Source organism: Peromyscus maniculatus, chromosome 4 (assembly GCF_049852395.1).
Source record: "Peromyscus maniculatus bairdii isolate BWxNUB_F1_BW_parent chromosome 4, HU_Pman_BW_mat_3.1, whole genome shotgun sequence".
In the NCBI taxonomy this organism is placed as follows: Eukaryota; Metazoa; Chordata; class Mammalia; order Rodentia; family Cricetidae; genus Peromyscus; species Peromyscus maniculatus.
Genome location: NC_134855.1, coordinates 68,418,102 through 68,441,765, shown reverse-complemented (window position 1 = coordinate 68,441,765; position 23,664 = coordinate 68,418,102). Strand labels below are relative to the sequence as shown.

Genomic DNA, 23,664 nt, shown 5'->3' with positions numbered 1-23,664 from the left:
TCCGGGCAGCCGGGGAGTAGAAGCCAGGGATGCAGTTAAGCATCCCAGCAGTGCACAGGATGCTCCCTGTCCCCACTAGCTGGCCCACAAGTCAATAGAGGTAGGAGAAACACTGTAGAGTCATACAGTAACAGAGACAGACCTGGAGGGAGATCCAGAAAGAAGGACAAAGAGGAAGAAGGGACAAAATGGAGGGACACAAAACGGGGAAAATGTTAGATTTGGAGCAGACAAGCAAACCTTGGAATCCACCAATCAGGTGCATAACATTGCGCAATTCCCCCTCCTCTTCCTCTTAAGCAGGACTGGGATCAAACCCACTAAGCCACATCCCAGACCTCTTTTTACTTTTTATTTTGATACAAGGTTCAGGGTTTCATTAAGTTGCTGGCCTGGAATTTATTCTGTAGGCCAGGCAGGCCTTAAACTTGAAAGCCTTCTGCTTGGGTATCTCAAGTAGCTGGGATTAACAGGCTGCACTGCCAGGCTTAGCTTCGTGTCTTAATATGGTACAGAAGAGAGAAAGATAAAATAAAAGCCAGAATTAGACATAAAAATACATGTGGAATAGACGAAGTTTAAGCCACGGCACATTGAAAATGATCACTAAGCAGACACGGGGAGATTGGAGGTATGCAGATGGGGACCACATTTCCCCAAAAGGCCTTGATTGGGGAATTGCTGAATACCAGGGATGGGAGAGCAAGATGAGCAGTTTCCTGGCAACCAACCATGCAAGGGAAACAAGTACAGAGGGCTGAAGAGATGGCTCAACAGTTAAAAACGCCAGCTGCTCTTCTAGAAGTCTGGGTTCGATTCCCAGCACCCACGTGGCTCACACCTGTATGTAGCCCCAGTTCCAGGGGATCCGGTGCCCCTCCTGACCTTCTTGGGCACTGCACACAGGGTGCACGCACAGACAGGCAAAATATTCATACACATAAAATGAAAATAAATATTTTTTAAGAAGAGAGTACAGAAAGCAAAGAGAATTCATCAGCCTTTTCCCCAGCCCCCACATTTGGCTGAATGACAGCGTGAGTTCTGATGTCCTGGTACACGAACACAGTCTTCCATCAGTCGGCCACCGAGTTGCAGGTAGCTAAAGACACACAACTTCCTGCACGTCAGAGAAAGGGCTGAAGTCAGAGCTGTGGCGACGTTCAGGCAGCCACCAGTCAGACAAACTTTTGACTTGGGCATTCATACAGGAAGCAGACACATTATACTCCAAAAGGCAGGCTTCTGGACGACTGCTTCCCCTCTGGAATCCCCAGGGATGGAATTCTGTCTTTTCACTCAAGTCTTGGCCATGATCATAAAGGGCAGCTTTTAACCCTTTTTGCATAAAAGAATGGAGAGCAAAGAAAGGAAGCAAATGGCGGAGGGTGGAGACTGCAGCTCTCCTGGCTCCCAGGGGCTCAGGCAATAGCCCTTCCACCTTACGCACTTCTGCCTCAGGTGTTCATGATGGCTCATAAAGCCATCATTCTTGGGACCCGTGTTAAGACGCTTATAGAATCTTCTTCTTCTTCTTCTTCTTCTTCTTCTTCTTCTTTTTTTTTTTTTTTTTGAGACAGAGTCTTTTTTTTTTTTTTTGGTTTTTCCGAGACAGGGTTTCTCTTGTGTAGCTTTGCGCCTTTCCTGGATCTCACTTGGTAGCCCAGAGTCTTTTTTTTTTTTGAGACAGCTCTGATTGACTTGGAATTCGCTGTGTGGACCAGCTGGCCTCGAACTCAGAGATCTGCCTGCCTCTGCCTCACAAGTGATGGTATTAAAGGCGTGCACCTCCACATCTGGCTTCAGAGAATCTTTTTGATAGGTTAACCAAAATCTCACCATTTACACCTCAGCTCCCTCAATCCAGCTATCTCAGCCATATTTACCAGTGCTTTCTTTGGAAAGGGAGAAGGCAATGCTCATCAGGGGTACCAGTCAGACCCTCTATAACATCCTAGACAGCAAGAGATTCCACATTTTTGAGAAGTTAGTTAATCAAAAGTCTCTGTTTGCTTATCCATAAAATGGGAATGAAAGCAATTCTGTACCAAGGAGTCTGGAAATGGTCCTCCTGCCTCTACTTCCCAAGTGCTGGTATTACAGATATACACCACTATGTGTGATGTATGAGGTACTAGAGATTGAACCCAGGGCTTCATGCATGTTAGCAGGCAGTCTACCAATTGAACTGCATCCCCAGCCCCTGGTGCCTTCCCTTTCTTTCTTTCTTTTCTTTTTTTTTCTTTTTGGAGTGATAGAGTGGCAGGGAATGAACCCAAGGCTTCCAACATGCTAAATATACACTCTACTGCTGAGTACAGCTCTTAGGCCTGCTCATTCTGGAAGATGTCAAAGCTTTCTTTTCCTGTTTCACGATGAGCTACAAACCTTATTTAGTGAGACTGAGTTATCTGAGAGTCTATAACCACATCCAGACTGAGGGGCGACCTGAATCAGCCCCTGAGGCAGCATACTGCAAGGGACATCCATGTGGCAAACCAAACAGTCTCCGTTGAAAGGGACGACAACAAGGAGCCACATGGAAATGGACCCATAAACCCCATCTACCAGAGTTTGTTAGGAGAGTATAGCTTGCCTAGCAAACATCAGTAGTAGCAGTAGTAGCAGTCATTATCACCACCACCACCACCACCACCACCACCACCATCATCACCATCACCACCATCACCATCATCATCACCACCATCATTATCACCACCATCATTATCACCACCACCACCACCACCACCATCACCATCATCATCACCACCATCATTATCACCACCACCACCACCATCACCACCACCATCATCATCATCACCACTATCATTATCACCATCACCACCACCATCACCATTATCACTATCATCACCATCATCATCATCATCATCATCATCATCACCATCACAGAGCTAAGCAGTAGGCAGTTGACAGTAGCTTTTCTAACACTGCCCTGCTTGTACCTATTTGGCCCATGCTGAGCTGGAAGTCCCCGCCCTGTGTCCCTTTGTATTGCCCACTTACTAGACCTAAGCTTCTTGGCTGTTGAAATTGTGTGCCAGACAGCTCTTACTCACATGCACAGCGCATGTTCGGTGCTGGATGTATCGGATGAGCAGTACAAGTTTGTTCAATGCATGAGCAATGCATGCTTGAGTCTTGTGAGAGGAGGAGTCAAAGCAGGAGAGGGGCCCTGAATGGTCGGCCCAAAAGTAGCCAGTTCCGGGGGCTGGAGAGATGGCTCAGAGGTTAAGAGCACCAGCTGCTCTTCCAGGGGTCCTGAGTTCAATTCCCAGCAACCACATGGTGGCTCACAACCATCTGTAATGAGAACTGGTGCCCTCTTCTGGTCTGCAGGCACACATACAGGCAGAACACTATATACATAATAAATAAATAAATCTTAAAAAAAAAAAAGTAGCCAATTCCTCTCTAACTGGCACTCAGGAGACTTCAGGCTTCTCTCTCCACAGGCAGCTTCCTGGTTCTGTTCAGGTGAAGTTCTCTCCCTCGGGAGCTCCTTTCTCACCGTCTTCTCAGGCTGTGACACTGACGTATCGTAACTAAACCCATTTCCGTCTTACGGCCAGCCTGACCTGGCTGATTCCTTGGTGACCCTCTCGAAAGATACACTAGATATGTGATTACAGGTTCCAGAAAGTTCGGGCATCTTTTTTTCCCCCTTCTACTTTTAAAAATGGAAAATAAATTCTTATTTAAAATATTTATTTATTGGGGCTGAGGAGAAGGCTCAGCGGTTGAGCTCTTCCAGAGGACCTGGGTTCGATTCCCAGCACCCACATGGCAGCTCACAACTGTAACTCCAATTCCAGGGGATCTGACACCTTCACACAGACATACATACAGATAAAACACCAATGTACATGAAATATAAATAAATAAATCCATTTTTAAAAGACCCTAAAATGCTATTTGTTTGTTTGTTTGTTTAGTGTGTGTGTGTGTGTGTGTGTGTGTGTGTGTGTGTGCTCGTGTGCTCTCAATGAATCCTGCATGTACACCTAGAAGGCCAGAAGAGGGCATTAGATCTTTTGGAACTAGAGTTCCTAACTGTTGTGAGCTGCCATATGGGTGCTAGGAATCCAACCTAGGTCTTCTGCTCTTAATCTCTGAGTCATGTCTTCAGCCCCAGAAAATACAATTTTAATAATCAGTACCCAAAGTTATGAGGCAGAATTGTACAATGTTAAGACCCTGGGAACAATACTTCCCAGAGTACAATCCTGTTCCTTCTGGTTCCTGAGCAGTTCTTTTTATCTTTTATCTTAGGTTTTCCTCAGGAAAAACAGAACAAAAGAACTCCTACCACATAGAGATGTTTTTTAAAAATACTTCATTTCTGAGAGGTACTTGGCATAATGCCTGCTACATACTATTCATCTTTTTATTTTTGTCTTTAAGACAGGGTCTTAAATTTGTGGTCCCCCTGCCTCAGCCTCCCAAATGCTAGGATTATAGGTGTACACCACCACACTCTGGTACGAGCTAAGTGTCAATAAATGATAGATCTGGAGGCTGAGGTACATAGGTCAGAGTGAGTGATAGAGTGAACACTTAGCACACTCAAGGCCCTGGGTTTAATCCCTAGTCCCCACATAAATAAACAATCAAAACAAGCCAGGTGCAGTGGCGTGCCCCCATAACCACAGCTACTCAGGAAACAGAGGCTACAAGATCCCTTGAGTCCAGGATGCAGGGACCAGGCTGGGGATAGGGAGATGACAAATGGGCTAAGCACTTGCTACCCAGCATGAGCTTGGACCCTAGCACCCACGTAAAAGCCAGGTACAGGGTTATGCACTTGTAAGGGCTAAGAGGACAGATGGAGTTTGATCCCGAGGACACACATGGTGGAAAGAGAAAACCAACTTCCTCAAGTTGTCTCATAGCTTCTACCCATGGTCTGGTACACACACACACACACACACACACACACACACACACACACACACACACTCAGGCACACACGCACTTCCCTGCGCCCTCCGCAGGCCTGACAGGAAGTGGAGCTGCAGGGCTATGATCCCCAGAGACACTGACAACCTCAGAAGCTGCTTTACTCCACGTGCTAATCAGGTGTGACTCTTAATACCTTACTTTCTACCTGCCTGGCCTTACACCCAGAAAGGGGGAGAGAATCCCTCCGGTCCCCCAAAGGCACTGCCTGTAGCCTGGAGCTCCCTGGCTGCAGAAAATCTCTGGTGATAAATTACGCAGCAGCACCTTTGTGTGGCTGCCTCTCAGCCAGATGGGAGGTTTGCCCCCAGTCTTTTGTTTCCGGCTTGGCTCGAAGCTGGGATCCCTAGCTCTGCACAGAGGTGAGGGGGAGCTCCCATAGGCCAAGTCAGGGCTTGCTGTGAGTCCTAGCCAGGCTTTCTCCAGCTGGGGCTCAGGCAGCGCCCCTCCCTCCTCAGGCTCACCTGAATGGGGGGGGGGGGGGGGAAGCAGAAATAGCTGACAGTCCATCCACTCATCTGCGGAACCCAGATGGGAATGCCTCCGTGCACTGGAAGAAAGAAGGCTGCACGGTTGGGCGGAAGAGGTGCCCGGGGCACCTGGGATGTTTGCTTCTTGCTAAATCAAAGGCACAACAGAAAAGAGACAGCCAGGAAGCTAAAAGAATCAGCTTTTCTTAACGGCTGCTCTGGGTTACGGACAACTTTCTGCCGTTCCCAGAAGCATCACAACACTGGCACCAGCTTAAAAGGAAGAAACAAAGAGACAACGCGGTTAAACTTTGGGGTGGAGGGGCTGGGGGTCGGGGGGTGAGTCTGGGGCTGCAGACCCACATCAGTTATCTCAGGACTGATAGGACTCCTGACTGCAGACTGTGGCCGTGAAGGAAGCATGCTCTCAAGAGCCCAGCCCCCAAAGTGCGGCAATTACTACCTCTAGAGCTCTGGGTCCTGACTCCTTCCGCAGGTCAGTGGGAGGGACAGGCTGGAATTCTAAACTGTTCCAGCTACAAGAGACCTCGGGCAACCTCTCTCACCCTGGGTCACAGCAACCTTAGGGTGGGAAGTGGTAGGGCTCACTTCTGACCTCTCAACGTGGATGTTCCCAAGGGAGTTCCTCTCTCTCTGGAACAGGCTCCCCAAACCTCCCTTCATAGGGTAATAAACTTCTTTTCTGGAAGTGTGGACAGGAGGGAACTACTCTTAGGTTTCACCAGGTTTTCAAGAAGGAAAAAGAAAGGACAAGTTTTTTTTAAAAAAAAAAAAAAGAAAGAAAGAAAGAAAGAAAGAAAGAAAGAAAGAAAGAAAGAAAGAAAGAAAGAAAGCAAAAAGAAAGGACAAGTTGTTTCATAGAGAGAAGAAAGAGGTCGGCTGGGGGAAACCAGTTGAAATGAATGAAGGGCCAGGCCCCCTTTACCATATGAGACACTGTAGTGTAACTTATCTGGCTCCCACATTCCAAACCCCGGAATCATCTCTGATCCATTTAGGCACAATTACTAACAAACAGTTGACATTTATCCAGGCCTGTAGCTACACAGCAGTTGTTCGGCTCCAGGCTGGATAATTTGAACATTCTATCATCTCTTAATTTTTACAGCACGAAATTTTCACGGGTGGAAATGTATTACCACTCCCCTCCCCCACTCTGTCCTCATATGCAGATAAGAGCCCCAAAGTTCAGGAAGAGCCAGGTGTCAAAGCCCAGTCTGCCTGTGCTTTCTCACAGAGTTTGACAGGCATGTCTGCTGAATGGATGAACAAATGCCTGAGTGCAATGCTCAGCTTGGGCAGTGCTCCTGGGTGTACTGGGGAGAATGAGCCTGACCACACCAGCTCTAGGCTTCAGGAACAGCAACAAGCCTAGGTAATCATCAGTGCTATTTTTAGGGCCAAACTCAGGCTCTGCCAACTAAACCTCAGCACCTAGTCTTTCTTGGGATACTGAATCTCACTAGGCTAAGGAGAGAAAGACATTCACTGTTGGAGAGAAGATGGCCACCAGGATACAGCCCGGGACTCACATGCCCTCCAACGATGCCTCTGTGACAAAATTTGGCTATACTATACCAAAGGATGTAGAGATGGTAGCTGGTAAGAGGCTAACAGACGCAGCTGACCAGAGACATGAACCTTTCCTATGATTGGAGATATGTCCAGTAATAAGACAAGATACATTTTTTTTTTAGTTTCTGAAATTACTCTGTTCTCATTCAAGAACACTCCCCCCTCACCCCTGTATTGATTATCTATTTAAGAAGCAGCAACATCCCATCACTCTTCATCTTAGGGATCAAGACTAGCAGTTAGTCTGTAGAAAGCTTATGCAAAGAACTACAAAGCGTCCTGTCCTCTGTGAGCCCCTGTGTTCTTTGCTGGCCCAGAGGATGAGCATGCCCAACGTGCTTTGGGTCAGACATGGCCTGACTTCGTTCCCTTGCACCTGTTATTCTTAATACGAGGTGCCAGTTGCAAAGATGTCATCTGATATCCAACAGGGGACAGAAGAGGAAATCCAGAACAGGCGACAAGCCAAGCATCTTGCACAAGTCTAGGGGACCAAGGGCAAGGTCACTTGAGCACCATGACAACCATAGCCATGACAACAACCACGTGTAAATAAGACTAGCCTCAAGCTCAACTATTTTGAACTCATCTTCAGAAACTTTTTTTTTTTTAAATTTACCTAAGCACTTCTGGCAGAACTGTCAGTGTTCACTCCCCTCGAAAAGACTTCCAAGGTGGTTTACGCACACTGCCGGTGTTACTCAGAGGATGAAAATACCCATGGCTACCACTAGCCGTTAAGTCTCCTTTCAAAAATCTTGAAATTTTAAAACAAGAGCATTTATTGTTGTTAGCTTTAGTTTTGAGACAGAGTCTTATGAAGCCCAAGCTAGCCTTGAACTCCCAAGGTAGCTGAGGATGACCTTGAACTCCCAATCCTCTTGCTTCCACCTACCAGGTACTGGGCACCGAGACAGGCTTTTTGTCTTGTGAGGAAAGGGTCTTGCTCTACCGTCTGGGATGACGTCAAACTGTGTGGCCCAGACCGGCCTCGCCCTCGCTTCCGTCCTCTTGCCTCAGTCTCCCAAGTGCTAGCATCAGAGATAAAGCCACCACGCCTAGTTTTTCCTCCTTTTTCAAAAGTTTTATTGTTTTTTATTTTTATGTGTGTGGGTAGGGTTTTGCCTTGCACATATATGTCTGTGCACCACATGTGTAAAGTACTCAAAGAGGCCAGAAGAGGGTGTCAGGTTCCCTGGAACTGAAGTCAAAGACAGTTGTGAGCTGAAGTAGGTGGTGGGAATGAACCCCGGGTCCTCTGGAAGAGCATCCAGTGCTCTTAACCACGGAGGCATCTCTCCAGCCACATCCTTCTATATGTTGAAGAACCGATTGTGATCTAGGCCAACACCAGACAGCGAGGCTCTAGGAAAACACCTGCAAGGACTAATAGAATATAAACAAACATCTTGGTCTAGTGTTGAATTCACTCCTAGCTGAGGTTGTCTATGTAAGCAATGAAGGGCAAAGCTTTTCGGAAGCCCCTCTTCCGGGCCTGGACTTAATGCTAGGGATCCTAGTGGGATTTGGGGGTGGGGGTGGGGTGGCGGCTACAAACTCTACCACCCCTCGGTCTCACAGCAAATCTGCCTTCTATGGGTCTCCAAGGACCGCTCAGTATTAGGCCCCGCAAAGTGCAAATTTTCCTACCTCTGCCTACTCCGTGTGCACAGGAAGTCTCCCAAATTAGAAATTTCTATTAAAACTTTTCCTCTAAAAATGAACCTAAACAAGTCACCAAGACCCCTCTGATGCTTTTTCTGTAAAGCATTACTAATCTGCGGCTCTCTGCCCCTGTTCTCACCCCCATCCTCCATGCAGATGTATTGTAATGTATGTAGTTTTGACAGCAGCTCTGGAGCAGTGAATTCCTCTTGGCCAGTCTCAGTCCGGAACCTTCCAGCTCCCCCTTCCCTGGGGCAGAAGGCGACAATCTCCTCTTTGGCTTTGTTGGTATCCGTTTTAGCCCCCACCCCACCCCCCTTTTCCTAGTGCCTAGCTATTTCCCTTGATCTTTTTCAAAACTTCCTCCAGGGGGCCGAGAGGAAAGTTCCATCCCCTTCCCTCGCAGCCCGAAGGGGGAAAACCCCCCAAAAGCATAGCTGTCCCTTTAAGGGGCCCATGTGGTGGGAAGAACAGTTACATTCCTACCCCAGTAGGGCTGCTGTCCCAACACGCCGAAGAGGCTACAAATAACCTTCGAGGAGAGAGCCCGGGAGGAGGAGAGCGAGGCGCGAAGAGGAACGTGGGTCAGCCAGGCTACCACTCCTCGGAGAGAAAGGACTCCATCGGCGCTAGATCCCACATGGAAAGCCCACGCGTAGTTTAAATAACAGACACCAGAACTCTGTTTTGGATTCGGGAGCTAAAACAATCTTTAAAACAAGTGCCCAGACAGCTCCACACCCTGCCAGGCAAGTTCCGAAATCTGCACTTTCCACACGAGCTCCTCCAAGGGAAAGAAAGAACCCGTGCACCGCCAGGGTCTGCAGACCGCTCTTTCTGAACCCCACCCCCTCGTCCAGCAGCCCGGAGAATCGGAAGAACTGGATCTCCCCCACGTGGAAAAGCCGGCGGGTGAATATGGTTGGAGTTCCAAGATCGATCTTTGATCTTTGGGCACAAACTCAGAGGCAGCTGCTAAATCACAGGGTGCACCCATGTTCCCAAGCGGCTGCAGAGAGGCAGATTCCGCTGGAGTCCTAAGTAGACACAACAGTTGCGTCCGGGCACCGAACACGTTATTAATAAGGAGCAGATGAAGCAGCAGTGCCGCTGCCATCCGCCCAGCTCCCCCGAGGCCAAGGCCCCATCTCATGGGCCGGGAGGCTGCCTTTGGAAGTTCCCTAAGAACGCGTCCCCCTGCCCTCTACCCCGGCCAGGACGGATCTGCCGGAGCCTTCCAGCAGTTTCTTCCCAAATTTCCTCCCCAACCTCTTTTCCATCGCTGTTCCCCACCCCTCCCTTGGGGAGGATCCGGGGCAGAAAGCTGATTGGCCGCAGCCAGGAGAGGGAACCCAAAACTCCACTTAGGGGAGATGTTGCAAGCAAATATGACCAAAGACCCTAGGAGATAACCGGGTGTGGAGTTCGAGGAATTGCTCTACAACCCCATGAATCCCGGGTGTTCAAGTAACTCAGATTCTGCTGGGCCCCTCTCCGCAATCCACCCGGGATCCCACAGATCCTGGAAAGAGGACTATTTACAATTTATGGGTTTAGCCACCGTCCTCCCCGCCCGCCTTTCTTTGCACACATTCATTCGCACGCACCAGGGACACAGAAGCCCTGCCTTAACCTGAAAGGGAACTAGCCCCTAGCTCTTTAAAGAGCAACGATGGAAGCCGAGCGAGCGTCTCGGATCGGATCGTATGCTACTCGGCCCAGACCACAGCGGGGACGAGTTCCTCCACCACTGTCCCCTCTCGGGCTTGAAGAGCTGCGGGAGCTCCTCCTGCTTTCCTCCGCACGCTCTGCCAGGGTTACTGCTTGAAGGGAGCTCGAGGTTGGGATCTCAGGCCCCAGCCTGCGCCGTCTCGCTCCCGGGAGGCGAGTCCTGCAGCGGCCAGACTCAGGGACAAACTTTCCCGGTGGCCCGGTCGGCGCGGGCGCTGCGACGCAGCTTACCGTGTGCGCAGAGCAGGGCGCCAAGCAGCAGCGCGCCCCACCATCGCCTCATGGTGCTGCGGCCGCCGCCGGCGCTCCCTGCCGGCCCGGGGGTCCCGCGGGCTCCTACGGGACGCCGGGGCTGAGAGAACCAGCGGAGGGTCCCCCTGGGGTGGAAAGCGTCCCGGGTCCCGCGCGGCTGGCGCGCCCTGCAAGTCGCCCTCCGGGCTGCTGCCGCCTCCAGTGCTGCCGGAGCCGAAGCCGCCCCGCCAGGGGACCGGGAGGGGGTGTCCCGAGCCCGGCCGCCCCGCCCCCCGCGCTTCAGCCCCCGCCGCCACCACCGCGCCTGGTCCCGCCCCCGGCTCTGGCCCGGCCCCTTCCCGCCCTCTGCCCTCGCCCCCCAGTCCCAGGACCCCACCCGCCAGTGCCTCCTTCACTAGCCCTGGCTCCTACTCAGGCCGCCCCAACATTCCTAGCCTTCCGGAGAGAGCCCCTTATCTGTCTCCATGACTGCTACTCAAATGTCCCCAACTTAAAAAGAAAATTATGCTAGTGGCAACTCTCAGCCCGGGTTAATTCTAGTTCTACATCAGGGAGGAGCACCCGTGCTGACCCAAGTCGCCTGGGCGTGACCCCGGCCCCCCTACCAGCCCAAACTCCAGACTTTATTGTAATGTCTCAGAAATATGCAAGGCTTGCGAGTGCATAATTCTCTCGGCCTTTATTGACATCAAACAAGGGACATCAGGGGGCCTGCAGTGCTTGGTCTAAACTAGTGTTCTCACTGTCAAAATTCCTATTCTGAAGTTTCTCTTCTCGCACCCCGGCCCCTCCCCCGGTCTAGGCAGTGTTGTTCTAGGGCTAAATAGTTGGGCGACCTCCCCTTTTCATTTACTCATTTCCTGAGGTAAGGTTGTCTGGGTCCTGTCGCCCCGGTTCAGACGTCCCGATTTGGCCCAGACAGACTCAGTTCCTCCTCACTGTCTGTAAATCAGCGCTGTTAGCCTCTTCATCTTTGACTTTCTGATCCTGGCCAGGAAGGGGTGGGGGTGGGGGTGGGGGTAAGGAAATAAATCCGTGCTAGGAGTTGCACTCCCCCAAGACCTCGGCCTTGCTTCAGCTTCCGTTTGCAGGGCCTTCCAGCAATATGAAACCTTTGGATTACTGCATACATTTGTAAACTATTTCCGATGTTATCTCTGTGGCCTGTCCCGCTCCCTCGTGTATACTGGTAGGCTTTCCTGAACTTTGCTGCCTCTCCTGGTCCCAGGTTTTGTTGCTTTATGCCCACACCCCCAACTTTCCTAGGGCCTGAGGTATCCCTTTCCCCTCCGAGCTGATATGCCAACATCGTCTGGTTTTCAATCATCTTAGCCTGAATTTAGCTGAGAGGGAAGTAATTTGGTATAGTGCAAAGTGGATATTAGGCATTTTCTCCAAATGGGTAGGTTGACATTTCATCCTTGTTTTCCATTTTCCAAGGCTTTCACTTTAAATTGCCATCTTTGACCAAAGCTAACATTAAGCATACTTTGTGAAAGCTACAATAACAGGAAAATGTGATGTTAACTCCTTCTTAGTCCGCACTTTATGCTGTGTCTCCCACCACCCACCCCCGAAATTTTTGCCTAGATTCAATTTGGTTGAACTTAGCATCACCATGGTAACCAATGTCTAGGGTTTTTTTTTTTTTTGGCTGTGTAATTCTTCTTGGAGACTGAAGGGGGCAGTAGAATCAGATAAGGTTTATGTGGCTTTAGTGCTTGGGAAAGACTGTGGATCTGTTGGGCTTCCTTACCGTCCATCTGTCATTTTAGGCTGATGTCAAAGGAAGGAAAAGGGAGGCCGATTCCTCAGCCTGCCCCTACCTTCCTAATTCAGTTCTTGGTTATTCTCAGGATTTCAACACACGCTGCTTAGAAAAACTCACTTTTTAAACCTGACGAGAAAGACCTTGTGACTCAGGAGACTATATTTTGTTCCAAATGACAACTAGGGACATGTGGTATAATGAATACATTTGTCCCAAAAGAATCCAGAACAGACGTTCCCCATACTTTCAATGTCAGGGGATTAAGAATGTATAAACAGTTTCTACTCTGTGTGCAAAGGACAGGTCGCTCTCCAAAGGAATGATTTGTGTTGTTTTCTGGGATTGGAGAGGAAGCGGGGGACTGGCCGTCCCTGTCTCACTCAGAGAGTGAGACTGCATTTTCAGTGTGCATCCCAAGTCCTTCACCATGCTTCAGCATACTACTAGTGTGCAGAGCCGTCCCTGGCTGCTGTGAGACACTGGGAATATCAATGGGTAAAAACTAACTTCGTGCAAAGTCCTTGCCTGGGTCACCCCCTAGGGTGAGCTAAGTCTTGGCTGTCAGAAACTGTCCGTATGCCAGGAGGAGTAAGCCATATTTATTTTTACCAGGCCTCTCAGACTTTCTTGTTTGGAGTGAGAGATCCTGAAAAGCATGCCAGAATGGGCTGTTTGTCTCCCTTTTATTGTCCCGCGGGACATGCCCCTAGAAAATGTGTAGGGAACTGCCAATTCCCGAGGGGTCTCAGAGGCGCTGGTTTCCTCAGAAACGCCATCCCCTTTCCTTCATCTTTCTAGGACAATCCGGGGAGCTGAATTTCCAAGATCACAATATTGCTTTGCATCACACCATCACTAATGACCTTTTCAAAGGAAACACGGGGGAGTTTCCTTTGAAACACAGAAACAAGCAAGAAATGGGCACGATTTTGATCCAGTTGTGGTGGCAGAATTCTTGTGACTCGGGCATCACTCAGCAATTTAATTTCTAAGCACAATTCTTTTTAAAGTGATTAAGGCCTGAAGCTTCACATTTTAAGACACTTGATCAGGAGTGACTTTGTAGGCATAGGGTAGTATCTGGAGGCCTTTTGAAAGTGGACACCATTGATTTATAGTGGGTGATGGGAAGCCAAGTTTGTTGGTGAACATCCTGTAATAAACAGGACACTCCTCAACAGGAAAGTATTACCAGCCCAGCTAGTAAGTGGTGCTGAGCTTAAGAAACTACCTTATTTAATTTGTGTGTGTGTGTGTGTGTGTGTGTGTGTGTGTGCATGCGCGCACATGCACGCACGTATTGGTGTTTTTTCTTTGTGAGGGTGTCAGATCCCCTGGAACTGGAGTTATAGACAGTTGTGAGCTGCCATGTGGGTGCTGGGAATTGAACACAGGTCCTCTGGAAGGGTGGCCATGCTCTTAACTGCTGAGCCATCTCTCCGGCCCCAAGAAACCACTTTAAAAGATTGGGGACACGAGTGTGTAAATGAGCCCCCATCCTCTCCGTGAACCCACTAACTTGTTGAGAGCAATGCAAACGGAGGAGAAATTCCTCCAGTTTCCCAAGGACGCTGGATACGATGCCTTCTGCTTGTAATCCCAGCACGTGGGAAGCTGATCCAAGAGGACCAAAGTAAATTCATGGGTGATCTGAGTTCCATAGTGAATTCCGAGGTGTGGACTGTAGTGTAAAATCCTGTCTCAAAAAAAGATACGAAAGAAAGAAAGAAAGAAAGGAAGAAAGAAAGAAAGAAGGAAGGAAGGAAGGAAGGAAGGAAGGAAAGAAAGAAAGAAAGAAAGAAAGAAAGAAAGAAAGAAAGAAAGAAAGAAAGAAAGAAAGAAAGAAAGAAAGAGAGAGAAAGAAAGAAAGAAGAAAGCCAGGCAGTGGTGGCACATGCCTTTAATCCTAGCATTCAGAGTCAGAGTGAGTTTGGTCTACAGAGGGAGTTCCAGTCTACACAGAGAGACCTTGACTCAAAAAACAAACAAACCACCACCAACAACAAACAAACAAAAACCCCCAGAAAGATAAAGGAAAAAAGTAATTGCAAGAGAAAACAAGGGAAAAAAAAGACACAATTAAAAGATCTAACAGTCTGGTCCTAAAACTAACTACCTTAAGCCTATTTCTAGTATTAATTCACTTAGTAATCTATTAAGGGTGATTTGTGCCAGGTACTGGTTAGACAGTTGTGAACAGATATATCGGGGTCTCTGGAATTTATAATCTAATGGCCCTGGGGGCTGCACGCTTGCAATAAAAGAATGATCCTGTAAATGAGTTTAAAGTTAAATAATAGAAGGATGGAAGGAAACCGTGGGGCTCTCTGACAGGAGAGACCTGGTTTAGATTGGAAGTTTAAGGAAGGCCTTTTAGAAGCATTGACACTTGAAGAGTTATCAGACAGGCCAAGTATATAGCTCAGTGGTAGAGCACTTGCCTACCATGCGTGGGGCACTGGGTTAGATCACAACATGGAGAAAAAGGCAACAGAAAAAGTCATCAGGCTAGAGTAGCCAGGATGGTCTACCAGGGCAGAGGGAACGGTATGTGCAAAGGCCCAGAGCCAGGGAAGAATCCATAGACTTTATGGAAAAGTATCACAGGCTTCAGAAATGGCTCAGTGGTTCAGAACACTGGCTGCTCTTCTAAAAGACCTAGGTTCGATTCCCAGGACCTAGACCGCAGCTCATAACCATCTACAGCTCCAGTCCTAGGGGACCCAATGCCCTTCCTGGCTTCTGTGTGCACCAGGCATACACTTGATGCCCAGACATACACACAGGCAAAACACTCATACACATAAAATAAAATACTTTTTGAAAAAAAATTGAAAAGCATCATAAACAGTCATGGGTGTAAGCTTTTATCAAGGTTTGTGGGAGATGTTAGTCTTTTTTTTTTTTTTTTTTTTGACACAAACTATAGTCACCTGGGAAGAGAGAATTTTTTTTTTTAACTAATGATTGATGAGGAGGGCCTCTATGGGCAGTGACACCCTGGACAGGTGGTTCTGAGTTACACGAGAAAGCACACTGAGTTCGCCAGTGTTCTCTTCTTCCGTGGTCTCTGCTTTAGAGTCCACCCCAAGTTCCCGCTGTGGCTTTCCTCAACAACTGACTGTCACCTGTAAGCCAAAGAAACTCTTTCGTCCCCAAATAGGTTTTAGTTAGAGTTTTATTTCAGCAACAGGAAGTAAACAGAGGCAGTTACTAGAGTCTGGGAACAGTGGACCTTTCCAGAGGACAGTATTTCTGCAAGCCTCCACTTGTTAGTTTGTTTTGGGGGGACAGAGGTCTCATGTAGCCCCTGCTAGTTGAATTCATCATGGGACTGAAGATGACTTTGAACACCTGACTCTCCTGCCTCCACCTCCCAAGAGTGCTGGGATTACAGGCATGTGCCACCATGTCCGATTTCGGCTTCTGTGCTTTCTGGCACCATTTCCAGTGCCCGCATTTTTTTCCCCCTAGCTCAGCAGTGAAACTTGAGCCAGGACCTGGGGCATATGGCTGATTTTATGCCCTGGCCTAACTTGGGGCACACCCTTCGAGGTGGGGCTTTGCAGAACATTTTTATCTCCTGCAAGCTTGATATTCACACACCTGACACAGATAAATAGAGCCTTTGCAGAAAAGAGCTTGCGTATTGTAGCGACAAAGATAAATTTAGAGTGGTGGACAACTAGACGGATAAGCAAGCGCTTGTTTAATAGCAAAAGCAAATCAAAATCCACGTAAATGGCCTTTGTTTTCCTGTGTGGGCCTTGAGAATTTGTGCTCCACGAAGCAACCAAAGTGATGTCTTTAAAAAGATAACTCCTATCATGCCATGTCCTAAAATCCTTACTTTTCACATGCCCTTGAGGTTCCCAGCTCTGCCTGCTTCGGTACTTTCCTCTCCCTCATTCTGTTCTGGCCACAGTGCCGTTCCTTCATCTCTGAAGCAGGCCATCATTGCTCTCTTAGAACCTTTGCTGTGTCTTCCACTTCAAATGCTGTTTCCTTATCTGCATCCTCTGGCTGGTCTTAGTTCAGCATCACAACCTCGGAGATGCCTCACGTGGCCACTGCCGTGTCTTGGACTCACGCACCGCCCTCACCCTGCTCTCTCTCCTCTGCAGCACTCACCATTCTTTGAAACAAAGCTTGTTTGTTATTTCATGTTTGTTGTCTCCTTCCAAGCCACCGAATAATAAGCGTCAATGGTGTGGGGTCTTATTTATTTTATTCTCCAATACCTTAAAATTGGGCCTGCCACATATGGCTCAATACTTCTTTCTGGTTAAATGAATGGAAACCAGCCGGGTGGTGGGGGCAAATGCCTTTAGTCCCCAGAACTTGGGAGGCAGAGGCAGGTGGATCTCTGTGAGTTCGAGGCCAGCCTGGGCTACAAAATGAGATTCAGGAAAGGAGCAAAGCTACACAGAGAAACCCTGTCTCGAAAAACCAAAAAAAAAAAAAAAAAAAAAAAAAAAAAAAAAAAAAAAAAGAATGAAAACCAGACAGTCTGCCAAGTATGGGAAAAGACAGAGATGAGTAAGATAGGATTCCTAACTTCAAATATGCTCAGAACCTGATGGGGAGGAAGACTTGCAAATCAGTTGTCTTGTAGTGAAAGTATGTACACAAGGCTGTAAAAACAGAGATGGTGATCTGTGAGTGTGAGGCAGCTGGACACTGAATATGGGGGATGTTTCTGCTGGGTACAGAAAGGAGATGATGGCAAAAGAGATGTAATTCAGATGGGAGAGACGGCATAAACAAAGTCATAACGAATCCAAAGTGGCTGTCATGTTCAAAGAATGATTGATAGTCTTTTGTGGATAGGAAAACCAAAGCTGAGATCTTAATCAGCTATTGCTAAAAATTTTTCCTGAATTAAATATCTCCTACACATTTTTACCTGTTTGCTTAATGAACATTTATGAAGTTCTTGCAAAATAAAAAGTGAAAGTCTTCTTCTTCTTTTTTAAGATATAAAATGTGTATTGGTGTCTTAGCTGCATGAATGTCTGGATGACACAGGCATGCAATGTCGGAGGAGAGGGCATCAGGTCCCTGAAACTGCAGTTACAGATGTTTAAGAACAGCCATATGGGTATGTGGATTCTTGGAATCAAACGCTGGTCCTCTGCACCCCTTGCACTTAACCCCTAGCCATCTGTTCCGGGTCAAAATTCTTATTTTTGAAATTCATTTTTGAAATAGTCTTGCTATATAGCCCAGGTTGGCCTAGAACTTGTAATCCTTCTGCTTGAACTCCCCCCACCCACCCACACACACGTGCTGGGAGTACACACTCAGCTTCCCTTTTATTTTTTTACACCTCTGATTCTACACAACAAGAAAGGATATTTTCCCAGGGAAGAGCTAGGTAGTGGATTAACAATAGACTTTCTTTAACTGACATCTAAAATTTTATCCCTCTATGAAAATCTTGTATTTTATTTTTATTTCATGTGTATCAGTGTTTTGTCTGCACGTATGTTTGTGTGAGAGTGTCAGATCTTGGAGTAACAGACAGTTGTTAGCTGCCATGTGGTTGCTGGGAATTGAACACAGATCCTCTGAAAGAGCAGGTAGCGATCTTAACCGCTGAGCCATCTCTCCAGCCTCCCTCTGTGAAAATCTTAATAGGCTAATCTAAATTATTTTAAGAAAGTATTCTTGGCCAGACTCCAGGATGACCTTGAATCCCTGATCCTTCTGCTTTCCCTCCCCCGGTGTTGGGATTGCATGGATATCCACCATGCGTGGCTATCTCTCTATGTGTCTGTCTATCTCTGTCTCTCTGTCAGTCTCTTTCTATTTTTCTGTCTCTTCCTCAATCCATGTGTATGTATTTGGGGGCTGGGGGCTGGGGAATAGAATCTAGGGCCTTGTGCATGCTAACAAGTGCTTTACCACCGAGCAAGACAAATTTTTTTAACTAAATTTGTCTTACATTTACAAATTTCAAATTTAATTTATTCATTTTATCTGCTTTGTCTTTCTGGGCAGGGGACAGTTTTAATAGTAAATAAAATACGTTTGCTGCCCTTAATTCAGTCTACAAGGAGAGGGACAAATACCTAGAGACTACGTTAAGCGCTGAAATTTAGGTGGTAACTGACCTCTAGGAATCTGGCAGTGGCGACAGTTAGCCTAGATCTAATAGAATGTGTAGTTAACAGCCAGGAAACACGGAGGAGAGGTGGGGATGTAACTCAGTACCTGGCTAGCATTCATAAGCCTTAGGTTGGAGTCTTGATGTTGGAGAGAGCGCGACGGAGGGAGGTACATTCTGAGTAGGGAGTTTATGACGGAGCAGGAGGTCTGAAGGAGCTATGTATGTTTAGGGGTATTGAATGGGAAGTATGACTTGTTTATTAAATATGCAGTGAAGAGTGACTAGCAAAAGAAGTGTCTGTAAAGAAGACTGGTACCAGACTATGGAGGGACCTGCATGTCTGCATGTTGAGGAGTTTTGCTTCATCCTAGTAATGGTCAATGAGCAGCGCTTAAAATTTATTCCCACTTAGTGTGTGTGTGTGTGTGTGTGTGTGTGTGTGTGTGTGTGTGTGTGTGTGTGGCCATGGTGTACATGTGGAGGTTAGAGAAGTTTTGGGAAGGGTTCTCTCCTTCCATCGTGTGGATTCCAGGGATTGCACTCAGGATGTCAGACTCGGCAGCAAGCGTGTTTTATCCACTGAGTCATCTTGGTGGACTCAAAATACACTTAAAAATATTTATTTACTCGTTTATTAATAGATAAATGTTCTGCCTGTATATATTCCTGCAAGCCAGTAGAGGGCACCAGAATCCGTTACAGCTGGTTGTGAGCCACCATGTGGTTGCTGGGAATTGAACTCTGGACCTCTAGAAGAGCAGCCAGTGTTCTTAACCTCTGAGCCATCTCTCCAGCCCTCAAAAAAGACTTTTAAAGTACGGAAGTAAGGGGGACACGTTTGAATTTTGGAATAGTAACTTTTATGACAATGCAAAGGCTAAGCTTGAGGGACAAAATAAATAGAGAGTTCATTCAGATTTTTGTCTGAAGATTTGGAAGCTGGAAGCCTTCAGTTCCTACCCAACATCTGCTTTAATATGATTTAGAATGTTCTCTCCTTTTCCTGAACTAATTCTCTTAATGTGTCTACATACAGCATTGTTTCTATTTGTTACTTCTGATCCTCCTGCCTCCATCTTCTGAGTACTGGATATACAGGCTTACACCTTCCTGCCACACTGGTTTGTGAAGTGCTGAGGATTGAACCCAGGGCATTGAACATACTAGGCACAGCACTCTGTCAATTGACTACATCCCCAGTCCCCTGGTTTGGTTTTGATGCTTTCCATTTTTAATTTTACTATTTATTTAGAGATGGAATTTCATTATGTTACCCAGACTGGTTTTGAACTCTTGGTCTCAATGGTTACTCTGGCCTCAGGCTTCTAAGTAGCTGGGACTATAGGCATGTGCCACCACAGTATCTTTCGTTTTTTTTTGGGGGGGGGGCATTTTTAAAAATCAATTTGTTTTAAGAACTGTTTGCTATGAGGCAACCATAACTCAATGGGTTGGATGACCTTTGGTTTTTCAGACTTATAATCTATAGGAAAGCTAATGCATTTAACAGGCATTTATTGTACACCTGCCTCCTGGCAGACACTGTGCACAGACCTGGACTTTTAGAGATTAAGGAAAGCAGTGTGACCTTTAAATGATGCACATTCTAGCAGAAGACTTTAAAGAATGACAACAATAACTTTAAAAGGTGAGGTGGCCTGTACCTGTAATTCCAGCTCTGGGACTGAAGCTAAGACAATCTGAGTTCAAGGCCAGCTTGGGCTATACAATGAAGCTCTGTCTAAAAGGTGGAGGAAGAAAAAGAGGAGAATCTGAAATTCCTCCCCCTTTCAAGAGATTTGACCATATAACCAATCAATTTTTTTGCAGCCTTTGAAAATACATAACAACAAGAAGAGAAGAAATGAAAGTTGAATTATTGTGCCATAAAACAGGTTCAAGAAACTAGGATGCGCTCTTTATCAGCTCATTAGGCAGAAAGATGCTAACGGCAAAAGAGCTACTAAGAAATGCAGGTCATGAAATGCATGCTGAGCCACTGGGTTCCTCTTAAAGGACAGCTTGCACAAAGCGAAGTCAGGGCTAAGCATGATGCCACTGCCTGAGAAGAACATGTTACATTAAAATGCTATCTAATCATTTTGAATTGCCACACCAATCAACAGACCAGAGTTCTGGGGGAATTTTCAAATGAAAATAAATGTTCAAGCCAGGAGTAGTAGCACATGCCTTTAATACCAGCACTCGAAAGGCAGAGGCAGGCAGATCACTGTGAGTTCAAGGCCAGCCTGAGCTACATAGTGAGACTCTGTCTCAAAACAAACAAGGGAAAAAGAAAGAAATGTTCTCAAACCCTTAAGTATTTAAGAATTATGCCGGATGGCGGTGGCACATGCCTTTAATCCCAGCACTCGGGAGGCAGAGCCAGGCGAATCTCTGTGAGTTTGAGGCCAGCCTGGTCTACAGAGCAAGTTCCAGGACAGGCACCAAAACTACACAGAGAAACCCTATTTCGAAAAACAAACAAACAAACAAACAGAATTAGTAACGTGGGGCTGGAGAGATGGCTCACCTTTTTGTAGTCTTCACTTTTCTTCCTTGTTAGGACTTTCCTAGGTCATTTCAGGAACCAAATATGTCTGTTCATTTTCTCTTTACGCAGTCAGAAATCGCGTGTGTTAAGTAAGTTGACAAACCATCATGTGGCGACATGGATGTGTCTCCCTTAGCTTGCTATCTTCATTCCATCCCACAGGAAGGACTATTCTATTGTGTGCCTCTTTTTATTTTTTCATACACGTATACAATGCATCTTGATTCCTTGCACTCTGGATTCTCCCCTCAGACATCCCCGGTATGTCCTCTTCCGACCTTCACGGCTTCTTTCACTACTGAGTCTCACTAACGTTGCTGGCTGGAGTGTTGGCTGATAGTCCCTGAGCAGGGAACCGTAGCTGCGGTGAGGGCCTGAGCGCCACAGCCATGTCCTGTCTAGGAGACCTTATTTCACTGCATCTTCTCCATCTGGCATGCATCCTCTCTACTCCCTCTTTAGAAAGCAGTTTGGCAACATGTCCATTTAGCAGAAGAGCAGGAGGATCAGCTCCTACGTTATGACCTCCCAAGCCATCGTATGGGACATGAATTCTCTCCCATGGAACAGGTCTCAAATCCAGGCAGTGAGTGGTTGGTTGTTCCCATACTCTTCATGCTTCTTTTGCAGCAATGGACACATCCTGCCTGGTAGGTTGGTATTGCAGCTTTCAGGGTTCACCACTGGGTAAGACCATTGATGTCCTTTCTTCCCAGGCAGCCTGCCCAGCACCTTCCAATTTGTTTTATGTTTGATCCACTCAAATCACTAGCTTCTTCTCTATGTGTGTTGCATGTGAAAATCCCTGTTTCTGGAGGCCAGAGGAGGACATCAAGTTTTCTCCTCTATCACCCTTCCGCCTGTTCCCTTGACAGAATCTCTCACTGAACATGGAGTTTGAAAAGCATAAATGTTCTTCATCTATGCTAGTGGTCAGTAAGTCCTAGTGATCCTATTGTCTCCACTTCTACCTACTCAGTGCTGGGATTACAAGTATGTGAAGCCTTAGAGTCCAGAAGAGGGTGCTGGGTCCCTTGGAGGTGGAGGTGGAGTTTTAGGAGGTTGTGAGCCTCCTGATGTGGGTGCTGGAAACTGAACTCAGGTCCTCTGCAAGAGCAGTACATACTCTTAACCGCTGAACTACCTCTCCCACTCTCATTTCTGTTCTCAAGAATAATGTGTATATTTCACTGAAAATTTTCATCCATCATGTAAGTGTTGCCAAAATCTATTATGTAATTTGTGACCAAAGAGAAATCCAAAAAGCTGTGGCTTCTTCTTGGAAAAACAAACATTATCTAGAAGGTCATCACACTTACCATTGTTGGTTTTCAGCTCATAATGCATGAATAATTTGAAGAATATAGAATAAACATAAAGAAAGGAAATATAGTTAGAAATTCCACCACCAGGAAGGGCCAAAATTATTTCTATGAAACCCTCATTATTTGAGGCTCTAGACTAGCAGTTTCCTGCCCTTTCTAGGTTTTCTCACCAATACTCTGTTTGGAACACTCAGAGTGGAAGACTAGTGGAAGCATAAAGACTCCTGGGCAGTGGTGGCTCACACTTAATCCCAGCACTCAGGAAACAGAGGCAGGCAGACTTCTGTGAGCTTGAGGCCACCCTGATCTACAGAGCGAGTTCCAGGACAGCCAGGGTTACACAGAGAAATCCTGTCTCAAATGAACAAACAAACAAACAAACAAGGGCTGGAGAGATGGCTCAGTTGTTAAGAGCACTGGCTGCTCTTCCAGAGGACCTGAGTTCAATTCCCAGCAACCACATGGTGGCTCACAACCATCTGTAATGGAATCTGGTGCCCTCTTCTCTCTGATACCTTCTCCTGCCATGCAGGCACACATATACATAAAATACTTGAATAAATAAATCTTAAAAAAAAAACCAATCTTCTAAAAAACAAAAACAAAACAAAAAGCATAAGGATCCTTGGGACTTTAATAGAAGAAATGGAACTGTGGGGAAAGCCTACAAATTGCTCCAGAGATGACATCTTGTTCTTATTTAGCTTTCTTTGAGTCATTAACAGTCGGGCGCCACTGGTGCTGAAACTTATCATTATTATAACCGCAAATGGGTTAATGCCCAAACAAAGCTATATTCTTGGGGTTGGTTCCCAGCCTCACCACACAGACCCCGATAGCAGCACCCTCCTAGTCCCAGGATGATGTTTCACAAATAAGAGGATGTCAAGGGTCTAGCCTGGATTCAAAACTTTCTGCTTTCATCTGGGGGCTCCCAGTTGCTAGCAAGACAGAACAAAAAGAAAAGTAAATAAATAAACACCAACCCAACAATCCCTAAAAAAAGAGATTGTGTGGTTTAGTGGTCAACCCACTTGCCTGGATGTTGATATAGTTGAAATCCACTTCTAGCCCTCCCACTGAGTAGATAGATAGCAGACAAGTCACTTTTGTGACCCATGCCTCAGTTTTCCTACTTAGAAAAAGGGAATTGTCTTAGTTTTCATGAGACAATTTCATGAAGCAAAACATGAAAGTATTTGCAAATGACT

At 46.7% G+C, this 23,664-nt stretch overlaps 1 protein-coding gene across 1 annotated transcript in view; it reads right to left on the bottom strand.

Annotated features, from left to right (window-relative positions):
• Window positions 1-10,938, bottom strand: part of Lrp4 (LDL receptor related protein 4) — a 52,863-nt gene extending 41,925 nt beyond the window's left edge. The window contains exon 1 of the mRNA XM_076569984.1: window positions 10,671-10,938. Coding sequence (XP_076426099.1) covers window positions 10,671-10,722 — 52 coding nt within the window. The 5' untranslated portion in view covers window positions 10,723-10,938. The remainder of the gene's footprint in view (window positions 1-10,670) is intronic.
• Between the last annotated feature and the right edge of the window lie 12,726 nt (window positions 10,939-23,664).